This window comes from Brienomyrus brachyistius, chromosome 23, assembly GCF_023856365.1.
Source record: "Brienomyrus brachyistius isolate T26 chromosome 23, BBRACH_0.4, whole genome shotgun sequence".
Lineage (NCBI taxonomy): Eukaryota > Metazoa > Chordata > Actinopteri > Osteoglossiformes > Mormyridae > Brienomyrus > Brienomyrus brachyistius.
In genome coordinates, this window is record NC_064555.1 from 5,367,599 (window position 1) to 5,386,909 (window position 19,311).

Consider the following 19,311-nt stretch of genomic DNA (forward strand, 5'->3'; position numbering starts at 1 on the left):
CCCCACGCTCCCTTATGGAAACACACCCCTCAAAACTCAGCCTAAGCACGTATGCAGAAGTAACCGAGAAAGTGCTGAACTGAAAACCATATTAAGAAGCGGCACCACAGCTAAGAAATTGGGTGATTTTTAGCACATCCTAGCTGAAGTAATGGAGGAGTATACTGTTTATAGCATCCTGCTTAGAGAGATTTGGGAAGGGCTATAACCTGCCCCTACCTGTACCTCCCTATTTCATTCTCATTCATATTTTTAATTTCATCCCACCATTTATTTCCCTCAGGTCAGAGTCCAATAATTTAATACAAGGAACAAACCACAAGACTTAAAAAAAAACTCTGAAGCCATAATTAATAAAGGCTGTAATTACTAATCATGAGACTCACCGAGGGCCGGAATGATTGAGTGCAGGGTACCTTTCTATTCTCACAGCCGGCACATTCGGCTCCCCTCATGGACTGAACCCTAGGCTGAAACCAGTCGCGGAGCGGCTCGGAGCACCATACCTGTGAAGACTCGGGCCCGGGTGTGGCGTTGAGCCCCGTGGCTGCCATGTAGGTGCTGCCGATGGTCTTGATCTTCTCTACCCCACTGAACTTGGGCTTGGACAGGAGCTGCTTGGTTTTTTTTCGGAGTTAATATGTGTTAATCACCAGAGGATGCACACCAGGGCCAGAGTGTAGAGTGTAGAGTAGAGTGTAGGGTAGAGTGTAGAGTGGAGTATAGAGTAGAGTGTAGAGTATAGAGTAGAGTGTAGGGTAGAGTGTAGAGTGGAGTATAGAGTAGAGTGTAGAGTATAGAGTAGAGTGTAGAGTAGAGTGTAGGGTAGAGTGTAGAGTGGAGTATAGAGTAGAGTGTAGAGTAGAGTGTAGAGTATAGAGTAGAGTGTAGAGTAGAGTGTAGAGTGTAAATTGTAGGCGGTCTGCTTCCCGGTACAAACCCTTCACGATCAGGCCGCGTTTCGCAAAACGAAAACGATTCTCCAAGGTCTGTAATCTGATACATTAAACTGCTCCTTCATTAACACTCCTTCATGAAATGTCCCCAACGGCACGAGTAAATCTTTTTCATTACAGTCACGATGTTTGTCGTAAGTGTAGTTATTACCACCCCAGTAGCATTCCGAGTAATTAAACACGTATTCCGCCCACCGGTAAGCCGCAAGCACCTCATCAAAGTCCGCGATGATCTCGTTCAGCAGTCTGAGACATTCCAGGCCTTCTTTGTTGACGTCCGACTCGGTGTAGAACTCCTTGAAGTCTGGGATGGAGGCGAACATCACACACACCAGCTCATAGGACTGGTGGTATAGGTCCTAATAGGAATGCAGCAAATCAAGCGCAGGAGTATCAGTCCGCTGACCAATGAGATTTGGGTTTATACCAGGTAGAAACCGCTCAGATTTAAAACAACTGACCCATTGTGGGCTTTTTGTACTCATAATTCAGCTGTGAGCCTTATGATCCTGTTGCTGGTGCATTTGCATTGAGCTAAAGGAATCCACCCCAAGCCGCCCCTCACCTCATTCTTCCAGTTCCGGGCCAGGAAGTGTTCTGCCACGTGGGCCGGCAGGACGTTCTCCAGCAGCACACGGTTCAGGTTCTCCATGGTCTCGATCTCCTCACACTCCTTCTTGAACTTGTTCTTCCACAGGAAGTCTAACCTACAGTAATATTCATTCTGTTACAAGGAGACACAGAGGTAAAGAAAAATAACAGACATCTGATCACCTCGCTCTGTGCGATGACAAGACACAAACAACAGTGACGTCCCGCTGCAGAAGGCGGCCGTGAGGCGTACGGGCCACTGGGCCGGGTCATGTCCTGGCGCCGACAACGGCTTGCGCAACAAACAGGAGAAAATAATCTAAATGTACAGATCAGGCCTTGGCAAGGCATTACTGTCACTTGCAGACAAATCCACCATGGGGGGCTGGGGGGAGCACATATTAGGTTTCAGACTAGCTCTAAGGAGGTAACAGTCCTGTTCAGGCACATGATTGCACCTCGAAAGGCAGCCATTTTAGAGGGAAGCGTTGAAGCAGTCACACTGCTCTCAAGTTCTGGAATCAGTGTTGAAACATATCAGACCTGTTGCCAGAAGTAAGAGTTACACCCCCAAAGCTGCTTAGCCTAGATAAGTTGGTATTAACATCCCATTAGTCTTAATAATACTTATTTCAAATCTTTCTAAGGATAGGAAGGTTTCATCCAGGGACTGGTGATATTCCTGGGACTGAGAGACTGGACCCTCATTAAGGATATCCCAAAAAATTTATTTAGTTAATGAGGTGGTGGAGCTTTGGTCTCAAATGCAAGGATTTGATGCAATGTTTAGCAGAGGAACAGCTCACCTGTCTGGCCAACACAAGCAGGGTAATAAAAAATATGAAGAGCCACACGGATCCCATCGTCTTCAAGTCCTTCAGAACTCCGGGCCTGGAGGAGAGAAAGTGATGGAGTGAAATGAATATGACAGAAACTGATACGACATTCTAGTGTTTCCTCTCTCGCCTGGAGGTCGGGGAGCTTCTAGGATCATGCTGAAGGATGGAGACTTGACACCAAATGGCTCCTTGTTGAGGGGATATGGAGATGGAGGCCCTCGCTCTGTGTTTATACAGAATGCTCAGCCTGGATGACATTTAGGGGAATGCCGGAGAAATCAAATACATTAACGTGCCGTTTCCCCACGACCTCATGTTATAAAACTTGTGGCTTCCTGCCATGAGGATTAGGCCACCCAGCTTGGATTTTCATAAAACTGCAACGGAATCCAGTACCAGGATTTTGTGGGAAACAAAAGCTTGGAAACAGGTAAAGGCTGTGGGGGGGGGGGGGTGGGGGGAGTCTCTCTCCGAGTAAATGTTCTAACATAGGAATGTTGTCACTCAGAGTCATAGATGTCACGTGTGTTCATCCTGATGTCAGAAACACGTAAAACATCTTCACGGCTCATATGTTCTGCTCTCCTGTGTTTTCCATCACGGACCGCAGTGCAGAAGACTCCTGGTGAGTGAGATCACAGGGTTTTTTATGGAAGGCGACAGAGCGCACTTGTCTGACTTGGTTCCCAGCCTTCGCACCGCTGTGAGAAACTCCAGTGCAGGAGCTGCTGATGCTCATTGTTTGGTACGTGGAGGAAGCAATCGAATCAGATTCACGGAATACAATAGCTGAATATAATAACTCCTGTTGTTGGCGTGGTCTACGTGTTCCAAAATGCCGCCCCGCATAGCTGAACACAGACGACAGGAAACGTGCTATTTTGAGCTACTGGTTGGCCATCAGGAACCTTATGTCTCTGAAGCAGTGCACCAGGTAGAATGCAGACAGGTTAACGAGCTCCAATAAAGCATCAAGCTCCTGACGCAGCACTGCAGGCAGCACTGCGTACATTCCCACAGAGGCATGTCACATACCCATGTCTGGGCTACATTTCTGCTCGAAAAATTTCCCAACATGCAGATCATTCCGATCAAACAAAAGCTTTAAATAACAGACAACAAACAATACTGAGGGCCTGAGGCAATGAAAGGGAACTGAGATGCAGTCAGCCGTCTGTGGCTCCACCATCAGCTGAAAAAAGGTTCTGCAGCCATCAGAATGCACCCTGCAGCTGGCATGATGTGCCCTGCAGATTGTGCCCTGCAGCCATAAGAATGCAGCCTGCAGCTAACATGTTGTGCCTTGCAGATTATGCCCTGCAGCCTTAAGAATGCACCTCACAGCCAGCATTACGTGCCTTGCAGATTGTGCCCTGCAGCCATAAAAATGCACCCTGCAGTTAGTATGTTGTGCTTTGCAGATTGTGCCCTGCAGCCATAAGAATGCGCCCTGCAGCTAGCATGATGTGCCCTGCAAGCATCAAACCGCACCACTCCGGAGGATATCAGCATGTCAGCATCAGGAACCACCTAAGATCACAATGGGCTCATAACAACATAACACATCCATCCCTGTAATCTGAGCTGCAGCTGATATGCAGCATAGCACAGAGGATGCCAGGGGATAGGACATTTCTGTCAGAGTAAGAGAAGCAGGAGCCATTCTGAGAGCAAGCCCACTCACCTATCCAGAACCTGGTCCTGGTAGAGGAAGGTGCTATAGTCATCCAGCACAGAGGCGTGCGTCTCGAGGATGATGATGTTGTAGGCTACCACAGCAGAGAGCATGATCACCATCTTCTGCTCATAGTTGACCCTCAGGAACACGGAGCAGGACACTAGGCCCAGAACACAGCTGTACACAAAGTACTGAAGGAGAGAACGCAGGCATTAATGGGAACTGGGAGGAGCCACAGGGCACGTCTTCAGACACTCAAACCGGGCCACAAGCATGCTCTGATTTATCTGATGAATTCCATAAACAAACACTCTACAGTCACACCGACAATCTAGAAAGTTCTACCCTCGTTCTCTGAACTCAGCGGGACGATCTCTTCTGTAATCATGTGGAACAATTAATCATGAAGTTAAGTACTGAAGGGGCTGTTTAGACAATAATTCAGGTCTGGCTCCCTGTGAAACACGCCACCTGATTTGTGCTGGCGAGACAGTGCGGCGAAAGTCGCCCGAGAGACACGTTCACCGCCGTTCCTTCAGGGCGCAATGGCGACGTGTCACTTTATGTCACACTCGCTCCCTACAGCTGAGCCCCCACCAGGGCCCTCGTTTTGTCACCATCTCTTCATGTCTTTTTTGGGATTAATTTTTTTCTAGCGCCGCGGTCAAAAATGTGACCAGAAAAAAAAAACTAAACATTCACAGGTGCTGGCAAGTAAAAGCCAAAAAAAACACTGTAAATATTATTTTCTTAGCAATACATTGCGACTGAAATGTCTGCAATAACGGGCTGCAATTATACATATAACATGCGCCATTGTAATCGCTGTGTTATTTATTCAGTAATCATTAATATTGCTGCTATTTTTGGCTAATATTCACTGTACAGACAAAATAAGGAAAGTGTAGGGGTCAGACCAACGTTAACATTGCAGGAATATGGTTTTGATCTGATATTTCTCGCAGGAACATGAGCAAACATGGCGAACCAGCTGACTGGGCACGTCTCCAGTCCGGCATTTTACTTACCGGTAAGTAGAACTTATTGGACTCCATCATCAGTTTCACCTGGGAGCTATAAGCAGTTTCGTTGGATGTGTTAGAGACCGAGGCCACGGGTGATTTCTTGTTCTCCAGGAAAAACTGGAGACCAAGGAAAGAGCAGAAATCACTAGTCACTCTTCAGTCAAACATACACGTAATTAAAAATGCGGCTAAACAAATGAACCAAGATTCCTGGACGGGTACTTAGAGCATTCAGGCAGAGTATTAAGCGTGGAGTAAGTATGCTGCTTATCCGGACACTTTTCACCGTGAATTCTGGGTAGGCCCAGAAATGACCAGCTCACAGAAACCGTCAATATGACAGGAAGAGCATTTCACAGATAATCCCACATGCTATTCCCATTCAGTCGGTTCGAAGAAAAAGGAAGATTTCAATCTTTCAGGTCAATTTCTGCTGAAGCCTCAAACTTTCTGACACACAAATGTTATCTTGGGTGCCAGATGGCTGAGCTCCGAGCCAGGGGAGGGAAGCTGCCTGTTATTTTGACACTCTCCTCCCAATCCTATTTTTAAAAACCATTCTAATGAGCGACTCCAGGAAGGTTTAATTTGGAAACAAGTCAGATGGATGAAAAGCTCATAACCCCTGGCACTCCACATTAATCTCTTACATCGACATTTCTTAAATCCTCCAATGGAAATCGCAGTAAGTATTTCACATTTGGTTTCTGGTGTGTTTTTTGCGAAGCTCATTGGCTGGTTCAGGCATTCCATTCTTTCCAATAAATGGCCTCCCTCTAGATGTACTGGTAACACTGATGTATTGTTAAATGTTGAGTGGGACCAGTTATTAAAACGCAGTGGTTTCAGCTGGAATTCACTCCAGTTCCAGTAAATCCAAACTGAAGTGGAGCAGTGCAGGTTTAACTGCTACAGTTCATATAAAAATGCAACTGGGTTGGCTAATTAAGAAAACAAATCAAATTATGCTTGTAATTTGTCGGAGAGCTTTGCTGGTGGAACATTCATAAGGCAGAGAGCCGAGAAGACAAGAGGCCACCGGCTGGGCACTTACCATGTTGAACACGGCCATTATTAGTATGAGCGCGGTGGTTGCCACGGTGACGGCCAGCCGCGGCCAGGGCCGGTTGGCGATGATTCTGGAGGAGCTCAGAATCCACACCAATGGGTTAGATGTGCCCTTGGTGCATTCCTGAGGAGGAGAGAGGGGGCGGAGCTCAGCCAGCGAGAAACCCCTCTTTAAAAGCGCCACGCCCTCCAGGGTGAGATCAGCCCGTTACCATCCAATTAGACGACACGCAGCCTTTCTAATCTGCAGATCAAAAGCAATCAGTCTAATGCTAGAAATATTAGGGCTGGCTTTGATATCCATTCGGCTTTGAAGAAGCCCCATCTTCACAGTAATCAGATGACTGTCGGGCCGTGTTTGTTTTAGCAGGCAAAACGGCGGCACGATTCCAGCGGCCTATCGACGCACCGTAGCCAGGATCCCCCCCGACTCCGCCGGTGAGCAGAGCACCACAGAGTACTCATAAAAGTGGCTACTCCTCTATTATCCATGTTTCTATGATTCCCCTCTTTCAGTGTTCTTTGTTAGATGAGGGGAATCGGACCCTGTTATGTGTGTGTTCCATTTGCACGCCGATCAAGCTTAAGGCTGGTCCATACTTCTCCACACGCATGCGAGCGGATGCGTCCGCTCGGATGTTTATGACATGTCAGTTCGCGTACGAACGCCTGTTGTGCTCCAAATTTGTGTCCGTGCAGCTCTGGGCACACGCGTGATCGATTCGCTAACGTCCACTTTAAATACACGGGTACTTTCGACGAGCACTGGGGTACTTTGCAAACCCTGCACACTATTTACAGAATAAGAAAACTGTTACATACATGTACATGCGTGTGCATGCGTGTGCAGACTCGTCTCGAATTGGAAATCTCACGCATATGTAAAGCATAGAGAAATAGACAAAAACCTCATTGCTGTGGTTGTGTGCAGGGAATAGCAGAATACTAATTTTTATTATTATAATTTTTATTATTAATAAGAATATAAATACAGCACGTCGTGCGCAAGTGAAAAGGACGCGGCTTGACCGGAGAACTACGAATGTTTCCACGTCCGCAGCGTGGATACGCGAATGTTGGGCCTGTGTGGAAAAGTATGAACAAGTCTTTAGTCTCCTTTTTTGGAGGTGAACAGCAGGTGAGAGCCAGCACTCGGGGGGGGGGGGGGGGGGGGCAACGACCCAGGAAGGGACACCCTGAGGGACTCGGCCTGGGAGCCGAGGGTGTCGGCAGGAGGAAGGCCAGGTCCTTCTGTCATGGAGGAGCTCAGTCGGTGGTTCTGAAACCCTACGGACAAGTCTGGCTGGGGGGGGGGGGGCATATTAGAGAGTCTCCGGGGGAACTTGGGGGTGTTGAAGTCCATCCCTTCCCCTATGGCTGGTGGACATCTCCACTGGTAAACACCAGTCGGCTGAGTGTTACTGCCAGTCAGCTTCATGGTGCACAGGCTGTCAGGCAGTTGTGGTTACGATGCCACCACTGTTACTATGGGCGAGCCTGCTGGCTCTGTCATTGCTCTGCCTGGGGGAGTAGCCATTAGTTAGGGTCATGAGCACAGCTGCCCACTGACTGTGCCCCGAGAAGGATTATCCTGCCTGCCTGTGCTGAGATACGACTTAAAAAACAAATGCTATGACGGACATCCAGGGTGTCACATCTAGGATAGGATCCAGGTTTTTGTGATCCCAGCTGGATAGACCGCTGATGGTGCCTGGATGGCGGGTGGATTGATGGACGGATCTCACCATGAGGTGCCCCGCGAAGCAGATGAGCAGGATGAGGGAGAGCAGGATGAAGGCCAACCCAAATGACACACCCAGGATCGTCGTCCTGCAGCAAATTCAAGCACAGGGTATCAGTCTTCGAGCCACAAATCCTGACCACCGCGAGTCTGACTGCCTTGAGCCGGATCACTGTGAGCCTCACCGGGCAGGCAGAATGAAATCTGAGATAACCTGCATTACATTCATCATTATCAGCTAATTATAGGGATAATGGAGATAGGGTGAACAAGGCTTTCTTCATTTTGGGATATGGAGTAGCAGGGAGATTGTGAACAGATATGACTTGTGATTTCAAAGTAGGAGGTTTAAAGGTTTAAAATATCCTGGGTCCAGAGCCCCAAACCCTACCCCTTACAGCAATCACCCTGCTCCCTACACCATTCACCTGCCCCCTACACCAATCACCCTGCTCCCTTAACCATTCACCTGCCCCCTACACCAATCACCCTGCTCCCTTCACCATTCACCTGCCCCCTACACCAATCACCCTGCTCCCTACACCATTCACCTGCCCCCTACACCAATCACCCTGCTCCCTTCACCAATCACCCTGCTCCCTACACCATTCACCTGCTCCCTACACCATTCACCTGCTCCCTACACCATTCACCTGCCCCCTACACCAATCACCCTGCTCCCTTCACGATTCACCTGCCCCCTACACCATTCACCTGCTCCCTAATCCAATCACCCTGCCCCTACACCATTAACCTGCTCCCTACACCACTCACCCTGCCCCTACACCATTCACCTGCCCCCTACACCCTACTCAATACATCACAGCTCCAGAGACACACTTCCATAGGGCCTAATGCAGCTGACTTACTTTGGCAGAACCAGGACCTGGACGATGAAGACGCAGAAGAAGATAACGTACGCACACGTGACGTAATACTTGAAGGCTGGCAAGGTCATCGCCCTGTACTGTGGGGGGAAAACAAGTGCATTTCCATCACAGACACTTCGGACGTGGCATTTTAACAAATGGAGCTTTTGAGGAGCACGACATTTGAGTTTGTGCTCCGCGGGGCTTTTGAACCCCTTAGCGAAACATTTATTTTGCTAAAATACAGGTTTCTTCCTACCTCTTTTTCCAGAGTCTTGTTATGAAAGAACAGGGAGATGCGTTGGATGTCCTCAGATTTCAGCCACTGCCTGAAATGGCAAAACCTCAGTGTTTGTTGGGGGCTTCCGCCATAACTGATGCACCATCGTGGTCCATACAGCTGACGGCCATAGAAGCTCAAACGGGGTTTAAGGTGAGATGACAGCACACACTCTAACGGTCAGCAGGGAGGGGGGGGGGGGGGGGGGGGGGAGTCACATACTTCTGAGAGTTGATGCCGTCGATGGCCCTGATCATCCTCTCATTCAGCTCCTCTTCAAATCTCTTTTTCTGTGATTTTGTCCTGTGGCAAATAACGAGAATTGAGATTTAAGCCCAGGGAAGCGTGACAGCATGGAGATGCAAGGTTGATGAGCGAGGTGAGTGTGACGCGGAGAGGCCCTTGAGGACCCGCTGGGAATTAACAAACGAAACCTTATTCACTCACTACTTCCCCGAGTTCCTCTGGTTGACCCTGAAGACTCTAGGTGAGGTTTTTATTTGAATACACAGGCACTAATGTACCGCAAGGCCTTCATGGCCCCTTGACAACACAAACAGAATGAGAGAAGCTGGGACCCGAATGTCTACCTACTCCAAACAGCAAACTTTCCTTGGGCCAGATCCTCTCCCGTCTAGAGCCAAAGGGCACCCAGAACGTTGCTGCCCAACAAAGGACATAGAAGATGCAAACACAGTTGCCACTGATGCAAATCATCTACTTTTAGAGCCTGCTTTCTTATTGGTCATGATTTATAAGTAATGTTTATAAAGATGTATTTACTTATGAATAATTTATAGGAGCCTTACCAAGCGAAAACTGTGTAGTTCCTCTGTCTAAATTAGGAAAATAAGGTGTTTACTGTAAAGCTGCTCTTTATTTAGTGAATGATGACGTAACTGTTGGTAATTCTGGTGTTCATACTAAAGAAGCATCATGAATGCATGCAGATGTTTGGAGAGCCCTGTTACCCACCTCTCTGAGCGCCTCTGAAAATTATACTGGCCCATCGGCACATCCTTACAGACAGAAAAAACAATGCATTTTAGTGCATGGTCTGCATTTCACTCGACACAATTGTGCTGGACAAAAATACAGGGACTTCACAGAAATACAGGGACTTCGCACAAATACTGGGACTTCACAGAAATACAGTGACTTCACAGACATACAGTGACTTCACAGAAATACAATGAATTCACAGAAATACAGGGACTTCGCACAAATACTGGGACTTCACAGAAACTCAGAACTCAAGCACTCATCCCACCCCCACCCTGCACACATCATTACTAAATGTTCACCGTATAAAACCCCACTTGGGTGAATATTCACACAGATTCAGTTCTTGTGTTTAGTAAGTGGGGGGCAGGGTGTGACTCAGTGGGCTAAGCCTCTGTCCCTGTGATCAGTATTCGGGTGCCTCTCATATTTTTTAAACCGCTGCAGGTGGGGGATCACGGGCAGAAAATAATTTTATCTAGCACTAACCACAAGGATGTTGACAGGACATACAGCACTCTCTCCACTGGGGGGTGGGGGTGCAGGTTAACACGGGAAATGCATTTTTTTAATTTTGCTAACATTGGGACACCCCCACACACACACCCCCCCCCCCATCCACTGGCATATCGCCTACTGCATATAAGTAAAATAATCTAGATCCATCTGTAACGCGCTCTCTCACCACTTTCCTCCTGACATACACACAGTCCCAGCACACACAGTTTGGGGGAGGGGGGCACTGACAGTGGTGTTGATCTTCCCATTCTCAGTCGTCATGCTGTCACGGTGCTGCAGGTGGGCGAATGGCTTGGCCGCCCCCCACGACTCCAGGTAGCGGGTCATCCGCACCGACGCCCTCATCTTGGCGCCGTCCGCCGTGGGTCGGAGCCGGCAGTGAAGCTGCGGGCTGTGCCTCTCTGCCTGCAGGGGGCGACAGAACGCGGCTCCAGGCTACCCTGCTGCTCGGTCTACACCAGCCAGCACAAAGTGTTCGATTTTTGTTTATTAAATTAACAATGTCACCAATTTACTTAAAGTACTTTTAATTAAAGCACACTTTTAAAATCAAGCAGTGACAAAGCATTTGGTGTTTATCGATATGGAGAAACTGAAAATGTTCCACTGAATCTTGAACAATTCAGATGGACAATTCAGGACGGCTCATGAACATGGCAGGTGTCTCGCCTTAGGGTTGATGACCAGGTAGGTAGTGATGCCGTGCTCCTTCAGGTAGGCATCTCGGTCCTGTCCATCCCCTTCCTCCACCTTGTATGCCCCATTCAGGTGCTCAAGAGTGACAGAGGAGATGTGGACCCGCCTGAGGGGGGAGCCAGAGAGTCCGGGCAACATGGTCTGAGTGACCCACCTTAACACTACCAGAAGATCACTCAAACTACGCTGATTTCTGGAAGAGTGTAATTCGAGCGATGCCCAAAAGATTTACCACAGTACCACATGAACATGCTTATATTGTAAGATTAGCATAATAATTATCAAATATATATTTCTTATTTCACCCTGCATAGAACAAGTGGATATAGAAAAAGGATGGATGAATGGATGGATGGATGGCATTTCATATCTCACTTCTTATCCTGAAGATACTCATACATACGCCACAATCAAAACATGTAAAAATATGTGAAACTGTAGCATTATTACGGGAGTATTTGGCAGTCAGAAACTCAAGTACTCAACCTACAGAAATAAACAAACCATACATGAAATAGTTCTGCTCACCCAGGTACACCACCTGCCTCCATGTGATTGGCTAATGTGACATCATGTGACCAGACATCATACTGCCACTTCTGAAGTCCAATGACACCACACAGGACGTTTCCGGAATGCACTCCCACCCTCATGTTAATATCGGCTCCGGTGGCAACCCGGACCTTCCTGTAAAGACGGAGAAACATGTTCTAACAATTTTAGGAAGCTTTAATAACAAACACAACAACCAAAAAAAATATATACATACATTTTCCTCTTTAAGGGCAGAAAAATACAAGCTTATACAATGTACGATCATATATATTTGTTAAGAGTGCCTGGCCACTTGTCTGTTTGTTGAATCCCATACATTTTAAAGCACGAATAATCGTTCTGGTATTTGAAATGTCTTTAAACGAATGTTTTCTAAGAATTGTGTTATGGTTTGGCCTAATTAGCCTAATCAACACCTTGCAGACAATCAATATTCCTTGATTTACTTGCTTGCAGCAACGTTGAACGAAACATTTAAATGTTTACCGGCGCAAGCTTTTCTGATTCATACACAGCTTTAAGTATCTGAATGTAGCCTAATTTATTCATGGCGTTGCTGGAATTTGCAGCCCCAAGGTTAGTACAGCACTAATATGCAAATCCAGATGAGTTCATACCGCGTTTTTTCTCCATTTTATTTTAAACTATATGCGAGAAAAAATGAGACGCACTGTCTTTGAGGGGGTTAGGAAAATAAATTACATGTACAATATGTATTGCGTTTTTCAATAAAAACCACATTCCGAAATGTCAAAGCATAGGTCTGTCTGTAAAGCGAACAAAGTAGCATCATTACGGGAACAGAGATCCACGTGGCATATATATGCGAAAACGCGGAATTTAGTGTAATTTCTATGCAAAGTATGCCGCAGTTTCACCTAAGGTCTCTCAGATAGCAGCTAAAATCCGTTTATCTGCAGATCCTTCGGCTGCATGTCAATATGGGGAAGCAGACTCGTTAAATTTGTGATCAGCGGCTCTTAATCACGGAGCCATAATTAAAGTCATGCTTTACGTAGACCGGTGGTTAAGTTCGCCCTACATCACACTAACGGCTTCCGATTCAATTTAGCTGCAGGAGCATTGAGAAGTTGCAATCATTAATTTGATTATTATTTTATTTTCTGCAATTTAGATCCACAGTTTTGTGAAGCTGGGCATCGATCGCCATGGCGGTACTGGGGAATGTATATTGTTTGCTGATTTTATTTTCTCCCTGGAGCTCACTGGAAATTGTTACTTTTACACTCACTTTACTGTTCTGAATCACAAGCACTAGTCTCTTCAATCGCACTACCTCACTTCAATTGCACTTCAAAGAGCCACTATGACACTTTATGTTGCTGTTTAGTTTCAACATATAGCTTCTTGTTCATCCTATATTTATTGCATTTAATGACTGTGTTTTACATAATTGTTGTTATTGAACTATACTGCTCTGAGACGATCTTGTCATTCTCTAGTCTGCTGGGAGGGTATGCAAGAATGAATTTGGACAAGCACAGAGTGCAAGGGACACATGACAATAAAGCTTTGAATTGAACTGAATTGACTTGAAAGACAGGCCGACACAGAGAGAATTCAGTAAAACACCCATGAGAAATCTCACAAAAAATGCCTCTTTAATGAGGACATTTTCACAGCGTCCGCAATACCAATCGCCCCATGTAGCTGCAGAAAGTCTCTGCAAATTTATTTAAATTCACTACCTTCGACTGAGATATGTTATTGCATATTACAAAATTAAGCACAACTTTGTGTAGCTTGCCACACCAGTATATTTTGTCAAACTAAGAAAATAGGAGGAAACTGTATGAGGAAAATGAGGAAACTGTATGTAAAAAAGTCGTGGGATATTTGCGTAAATCTCCGGGACATGTATCTGCATCCATATCACTGTTTACGTACATTGCGAACTCGGGACCAATAATCTTATCATTTCCATTTCCCTTTGTATTTACACAGCAGATGGAGATGAGGGCAATAAAGACATCGTACCCGCCCCCCCCCCCCCTGCCCCCCCCCAGCGTGTTTGTATTCCGTATCCCATTCACAGCATGTTTCTGACACATATCTGGCACCATCCATGTTTAAGCCCAGAGGATCCTTCAGCGATTCTGCCTCATTATCCTGTCCCTATAATGGAGGTTACTTTATTGTCGCCCTGTTGAATATTTCAGTGGCAGCTTTTAGGATGAAGATGACGAGGACTTCATTTCCAGGACCTATTCCTCAGCTGTTAGAAAATGGGCAACGGGACGGAACGATTTCAATGCAGATTTTCAAAGTTTTGAATTTCTTCACATATTAGCCGGCATTTGGAGTCTCAAGATACACAACGGGGCATTTAAGCTAATACATGCTAGTGCAATTTCTGCTTTTCGGTGCAGAGTTCGACCATATTCTGTCCTCTGAGGACATGCGAAGCTTAAACTCTATAGTTCAGATTGTTAGTGGCTTACAGCTCTGTGATGCATGTCCTGCTAATTCAGGTTCCACTTAAACTCAGCATTTCTAGTGACTGGCCTGCACCATCCCAAGGGAACTGGCCATATTTGTAAGGAATCCTAAAACAAGATTATCTTCTGGGTATAGTGGGCAAGCTCCCAAGATGCTCAAAACACCAGCAATCATAACTCTTCTCATCTATCAATGCCTGTTTCAATCCAATCCTGTGTATTTAACAGAGTTGGGTAATTCAGGTCTAGAGAGTAAACGTCCAGACCGGGATTTTGGGCAGCGTGTGAGCAAGACCCTTAACCCCCAGCTCCCTGGGCGCCGCTACGGGTGGCAGCCCTTTGTGGCCAACTTACTCTACGAAAAAGAACAAGCTGAGGGAGATTTAAAGACAATTTCCCTAAGGGGGTTGATAAAGTATATATTATTATTATTATTATTATTATTATTATTATTATTATTATTATTATTACCCCGCGACCCAGTAGGATAAACGGTTTGGAAAATGGATGGATGGATTATTATTATTATTATTATTAATATTATTATTATTGATTAAAACTTTAATTTGACAAGAAGAGGAAGTTGGCAAGGTCACATGAATGATGTCATCATGTCACACAAATGATGTCATCATAAAGTCCTATCTGTCCTATTTAATTAAGGAACAACAGGACTCAATAAGGTGGAATGTACAGCATGAGAGAGATTAACAAAAACATAATGTCCTCTACAGAGAACAAAAGTGTCACTTTTGATCTTGCTCTCCGAAAGGCATAGTGTCGGTCTTGGTGACCTGGTGTTTTCAGAGCCTAGGCTATGGGTGATATGATTGGCCATCCGAAATATATTATTTTAGTTGCTTCTAAGTGGGTCAATGCAGAAATTGGTGTGCGACCTTGCAGGTGCCTGTGATTGGAAGGTTGCTGGTTCAAATCTAATAACAGAAGGTTGAGACCTTAAACTCAGTGGCTCCAAAGCTCCAAGTTTAACTCTGCTTTCACAACTGCATGTCACGCTTCTGTAAAAATATCTACATAAACGACCCTCGCTGTTACTGTTGAAGCGTTAACAATTTTTCACAATTTTCTTTATCTATGGAATTGAGGCACGGTATAAGAATCTCTGTTTCCATGGCTACGTTATTATGACATTCTGAAATCCCACCGCGAAGACGATCCTTTAATGTGTCTTCATCTGGGGAGAACTCGCCTGATCTCAAAGTCTAAAAGTGCTGACCAGAGCACGGATACCGAGCCAAACAGTCACACTCTTGCATATGATCCCTCCATTAGCTGTTACCACCCATGATCTTCATTTGCCTGTCTCCAGTACCCCCAGCAGCTGACTGATTGATTAAACACCACTCCGCTAACAGAAAACTCAATGGTATGTATAGGCACCTCCAACGTATCCACAGAAGTGGAGGTCTATTCTTCATACATGCATATTTTACTGTCAACTGAGTAAACACAAACAGCAGAAAACAATTAAATGTGACACTGAGGAGAATGGCAAATATATATTACTGGAAAAACAGTAAGCAAAACTGAGAATGTAAAAGTAGTTAAACCCTTTGGAATACATAAGAACGAAAGATGACACCTGCAGCTTCTCTGTTAATTAATGTAAGGGAGGTTTAACGGGCCGCATGGGCGAGGACCTTGGTGAGGTTCTGAACAAGCTCCCTGCTTAACTGTAGTGGGTCTTTCAATTTATAATTGTAGGTTAAATATTTTCAATATTTCACCTGTCAAACGTGTCACTTTACCTGCGTGTGCTGAAGATGCCCTTTTTAAATGCAACCCATGCACACTGCACCCCAGATGTGCTGCTGTCTCCGGCTGTCAACCGTGAAACGCACATTTACAGTCAGTGTACAGTCAGTTGTTCATAGTGCAATCTGAGATTCCTCTCTTTCTTCCATTCTCTATTTTATTCTATTCTATATATATATATATATATTGTTTAAATTCATTCTTATATATTGTCTGCACTTTTTATATTCTTAACTATTGTGAATTGTAACTTTAAATTCTTAGTTTACTTTTGCTTGCACAGTCCTTGGATCGGTCAGGGTTCATTTCACTACATGTTGTACTTGTTATTACTATGTATGTGACGAATAAAGAATCTCGAATCTTGAAGTGTTCGTGTCACTTGGTTATTGTGGATTAGTGATTTCACATCTATTCCCATAACTTTGCAAGGTAACCAAGGATATTTGTTAGATTGACCAGATAATCCATGTCAGGGAGGAAACTTTGGGTCAATTCGAGTTGCACAAACTATTATAAAACCGAAAGCTAAATAGTTCACGTCTTCTTGTGCTCTGACTGGTTTGTTGCCTTGATTGAAAGTCTGTTTCACATTAACATTAGTGACACGTGCACGATTACAGGAGACTGGCCAATCAGCACACAGCAAGAACTCAGTGCTACAGTGAAATCCAGGTCCTCTGAAATCCTACCCAAGTGTCTCCCCAGCGTTGATTTTCTGGCCACACTAGTGTAAGTGGATACTCACGTTATGGCCTCACACATGTCCAAGCCCATTTTCACACAGTTTTTGGCATGATTGGGCAGGTACTCTGGGAGGCCGGAAACACAGTAGTAGCAGTCACCGAGGATTTTAATCCTCATGCAGTCATTCTCCTGGAAAGAGGTGTGAGAGATGGGGGGGGGGGGGGGGGGGGAGAAAAACATGAAGACAGAAACTATAGCAAGGTCGCTAACACTAACCAGCTAACCGCAGGTGATGAGTCAGCAGCTGTAGGCATTATGCTACGCAGGCAGGAAAGTTTGACCTGCCAACACAAAGGCTGTCTAAGTGTAAGCTAACAGTTCCCCTCACCACAGCACAGGCGCCCTAAAAGGAGTCAGCTTCCCTTTAAGAGCGGCGCCACCTTCAGGTTTGTGTTGGGCTGTGCGGCTTAGCCCTATTCCCGCCTTCCCACCCAGTGGGTGACCAGCCGCCCGTGTTCCCCTGTCACATGACCCAGAGCCCGGTGGCGATGCGAGGAAGCCAGTACCTTTGCGATCTGGTCGAATTTGCCGAAAAGCTCGTTGAGCATGTGCACCAGCTCTCCGGGGGAGCAGTCGCTGGCCAGACGCGTGAAGCCAACAATGTCGGCGTACAGGATGCTGGGAGAGGCAGGACACACACACACGCACACACATGCCCGCACACGCACCAACAGACAGTATTTTAATCTACAGTTTATAAAAACTCAGGGAACCGATACAGAATTAACTGTGTAGCTTTTTGCCATTTGTTTATAAAGCTGAGATGCTTCATCGTTGCACCAGAACCTCCACCTTTTGTCATTATTAACCCATGCAAACCCCTTCGGACGGTAATCATGCACAGATGCTTAAAACATTTTATATGACTACACTCCAGTGGTGCAAATGATCGTTCTACTGTCAGGACGGCAGGTGGTCCACCACTTCAAAACCCACCTCTAGCCTCTTCTGAGTACCATCGCAAACCTTGACATGACTCCCGGGTTCACGAATTGAATTCTTACAGGATTTTATTTACAGCTGAAGCATTAACAGCTACTCTTAGCCTGTGGCTGTAGGGCACTATAAAGTGCAAACATTTTGTTTATCGATTTCTGTTGAAATCACCGTTCCTGGGTTCAACTCACCGATGCTTTAAGTAACTTCCTGTGTCATTTTGGACAATAATAATATAGATCTAAGTGGTTTTTTGGACAATAATAATATAGGTTGTTTTCCCACCTCCTACTGTATGATAAAATGGCAGCTGCTTGAAGGACGAATGTGAAATGATACCAAAAATCACCCCTCCCTCAGTCTCACTGCATCCCTTCTTCCCCCTTTCTTTCTGTCTCTCTGTTTCTCTCGCTCTCTGTGGATGTTTAGCGATACAAATTTGCTATTCTTCGTTTAATCGTCGTTGTTCTCCTTAAACTATTCGTTGGCAAGGCCGCTATATACAAACCGAACGGAACTCATCTGCTCCAGTGCCACACACCGAGGTGACAGTGACGCAGTGACACAGTGCGGGCAGGTAAACACTGCTCCCAGGTGTCATAACGAAAACTGAGTTACTGTCTTAAAAAAGAACCACCCGGACCCTGATTGGTCACAGTGAACCGCGGCAGCGAGCGAATCAGCTTCCTAGATCCGGGCCACGTCCCACCCCCAGGCTGGCCCCTCCTGCCTGTCTACCCGAGAGCAGTGACCTGTGCTGCACGGTCCACCTGCATTAAAACACCCTCTTGCTTCAAACTGGATTTGTATTTTCTTTAAGTAAATTAAGTAGTTTCTGGGGCACTTTAAGTACTCCAGCTCATAAATCACCAAGGACCACAACCCTTGAGTTAAAGTACATCATAAAGATGATGGACCGTCAGGGAAAGACCTGCTCCCATATCCAGAATGTTTATTAAGAGGAATGTAATTAAAATAAAAAAGCTTTAAAGCCTGAATATCAGGAAAGACAGTGACGCCACAGATTCATCCATCCTATTTTTATATCGGCGGATCCTCAAATTTTGCCCCAAGCAGGCTACCTGACGTTGGTGTGACGCTGCACGTAGAGGTTGTGGAAGTTGTTGGTGTTTTCGGTCTGTCCGAAGTTGGGCCCTTGCAGCCGGTGGATGATCTCAGCCTTCATGACTCGCGCGATGTGGGCCGGGAGCAGAGAGAGGAGCAGGCGGTCCTGAAAGGCAGGGGGCGCGGCGTGAAGGAGAAAGCAGGGGGGGAGGGACCCCCGGCCGTGACACACGTGCGTCATTTAAAAACAAAGACATGCGATCTTACGAAATAGCACTCGGCTAACTTGGCCAAACAAGACTGACGATATGGTTCCTATCTGCACACGTTAAACGTTGCCCATAATCGTCACCTCAGCTGAATATCCTCTGGTTAGCGCTGAAGTCTGGGTGTATCACCTGGATAATACAATACAATATAATACCACTGTCACCAGAGCTAGTAAGTGTGTAACTAGCTCTGGCAATAAACCTACTATCAATATGACAGGTGCTACGTAGTGAGTAAAA

The 19,311-nt window shown here is 45.9% G+C and overlaps 1 protein-coding gene across 4 annotated transcripts in view; it reads right to left on the reverse strand.

Moving 5' to 3' along the window:
- Positions 1–19,311, reverse strand: part of adcy2b (adenylate cyclase 2b (brain)) — a 37,138-nt gene that overhangs the window by 2,456 nt on the left and 15,371 nt on the right. For 3 of the 4 annotated variants that reach the window (XM_048994336.1, XM_048994335.1, XM_048994338.1), the window contains 18 exons: positions 18,820–18,968; positions 17,308–17,419; positions 16,803–16,930; positions 11,793–11,951; positions 11,238–11,370; positions 10,797–10,973; positions 10,023–10,066; positions 9,270–9,350; positions 9,027–9,096; positions 8,768–8,865; positions 7,903–7,987; positions 6,144–6,281; positions 5,093–5,206; positions 4,071–4,255; positions 2,354–2,438; positions 1,522–1,680; positions 1,169–1,315; positions 507–617 (listed from right to left, as the gene is read on the reverse strand). In XM_048994336.1, coding sequence (XP_048850293.1) covers positions 507–617; positions 1,169–1,315; positions 1,522–1,680; positions 2,354–2,438; positions 4,071–4,255; positions 5,093–5,206; positions 6,144–6,281; positions 7,903–7,987; positions 8,768–8,865; positions 9,027–9,096; positions 9,270–9,350; positions 10,023–10,066; positions 10,797–10,973; positions 11,238–11,370; positions 11,793–11,951; positions 16,803–16,930; positions 17,308–17,419; positions 18,820–18,968 — 2,175 coding nt within the window. The remainder of the gene's footprint in view (positions 1–506; positions 618–1,168; positions 1,316–1,521; positions 1,681–2,353; positions 2,439–4,070; positions 4,256–5,092; positions 5,207–6,143; positions 6,282–7,902; positions 7,988–8,767; positions 8,866–9,026; positions 9,097–9,269; positions 9,351–10,022; positions 10,067–10,796; positions 10,974–11,237; positions 11,371–11,792; positions 11,952–16,802; positions 16,931–17,307; positions 17,420–18,819; positions 18,969–19,311) is intronic. The other variant, XM_048994337.1, reaches the window with a different exon arrangement.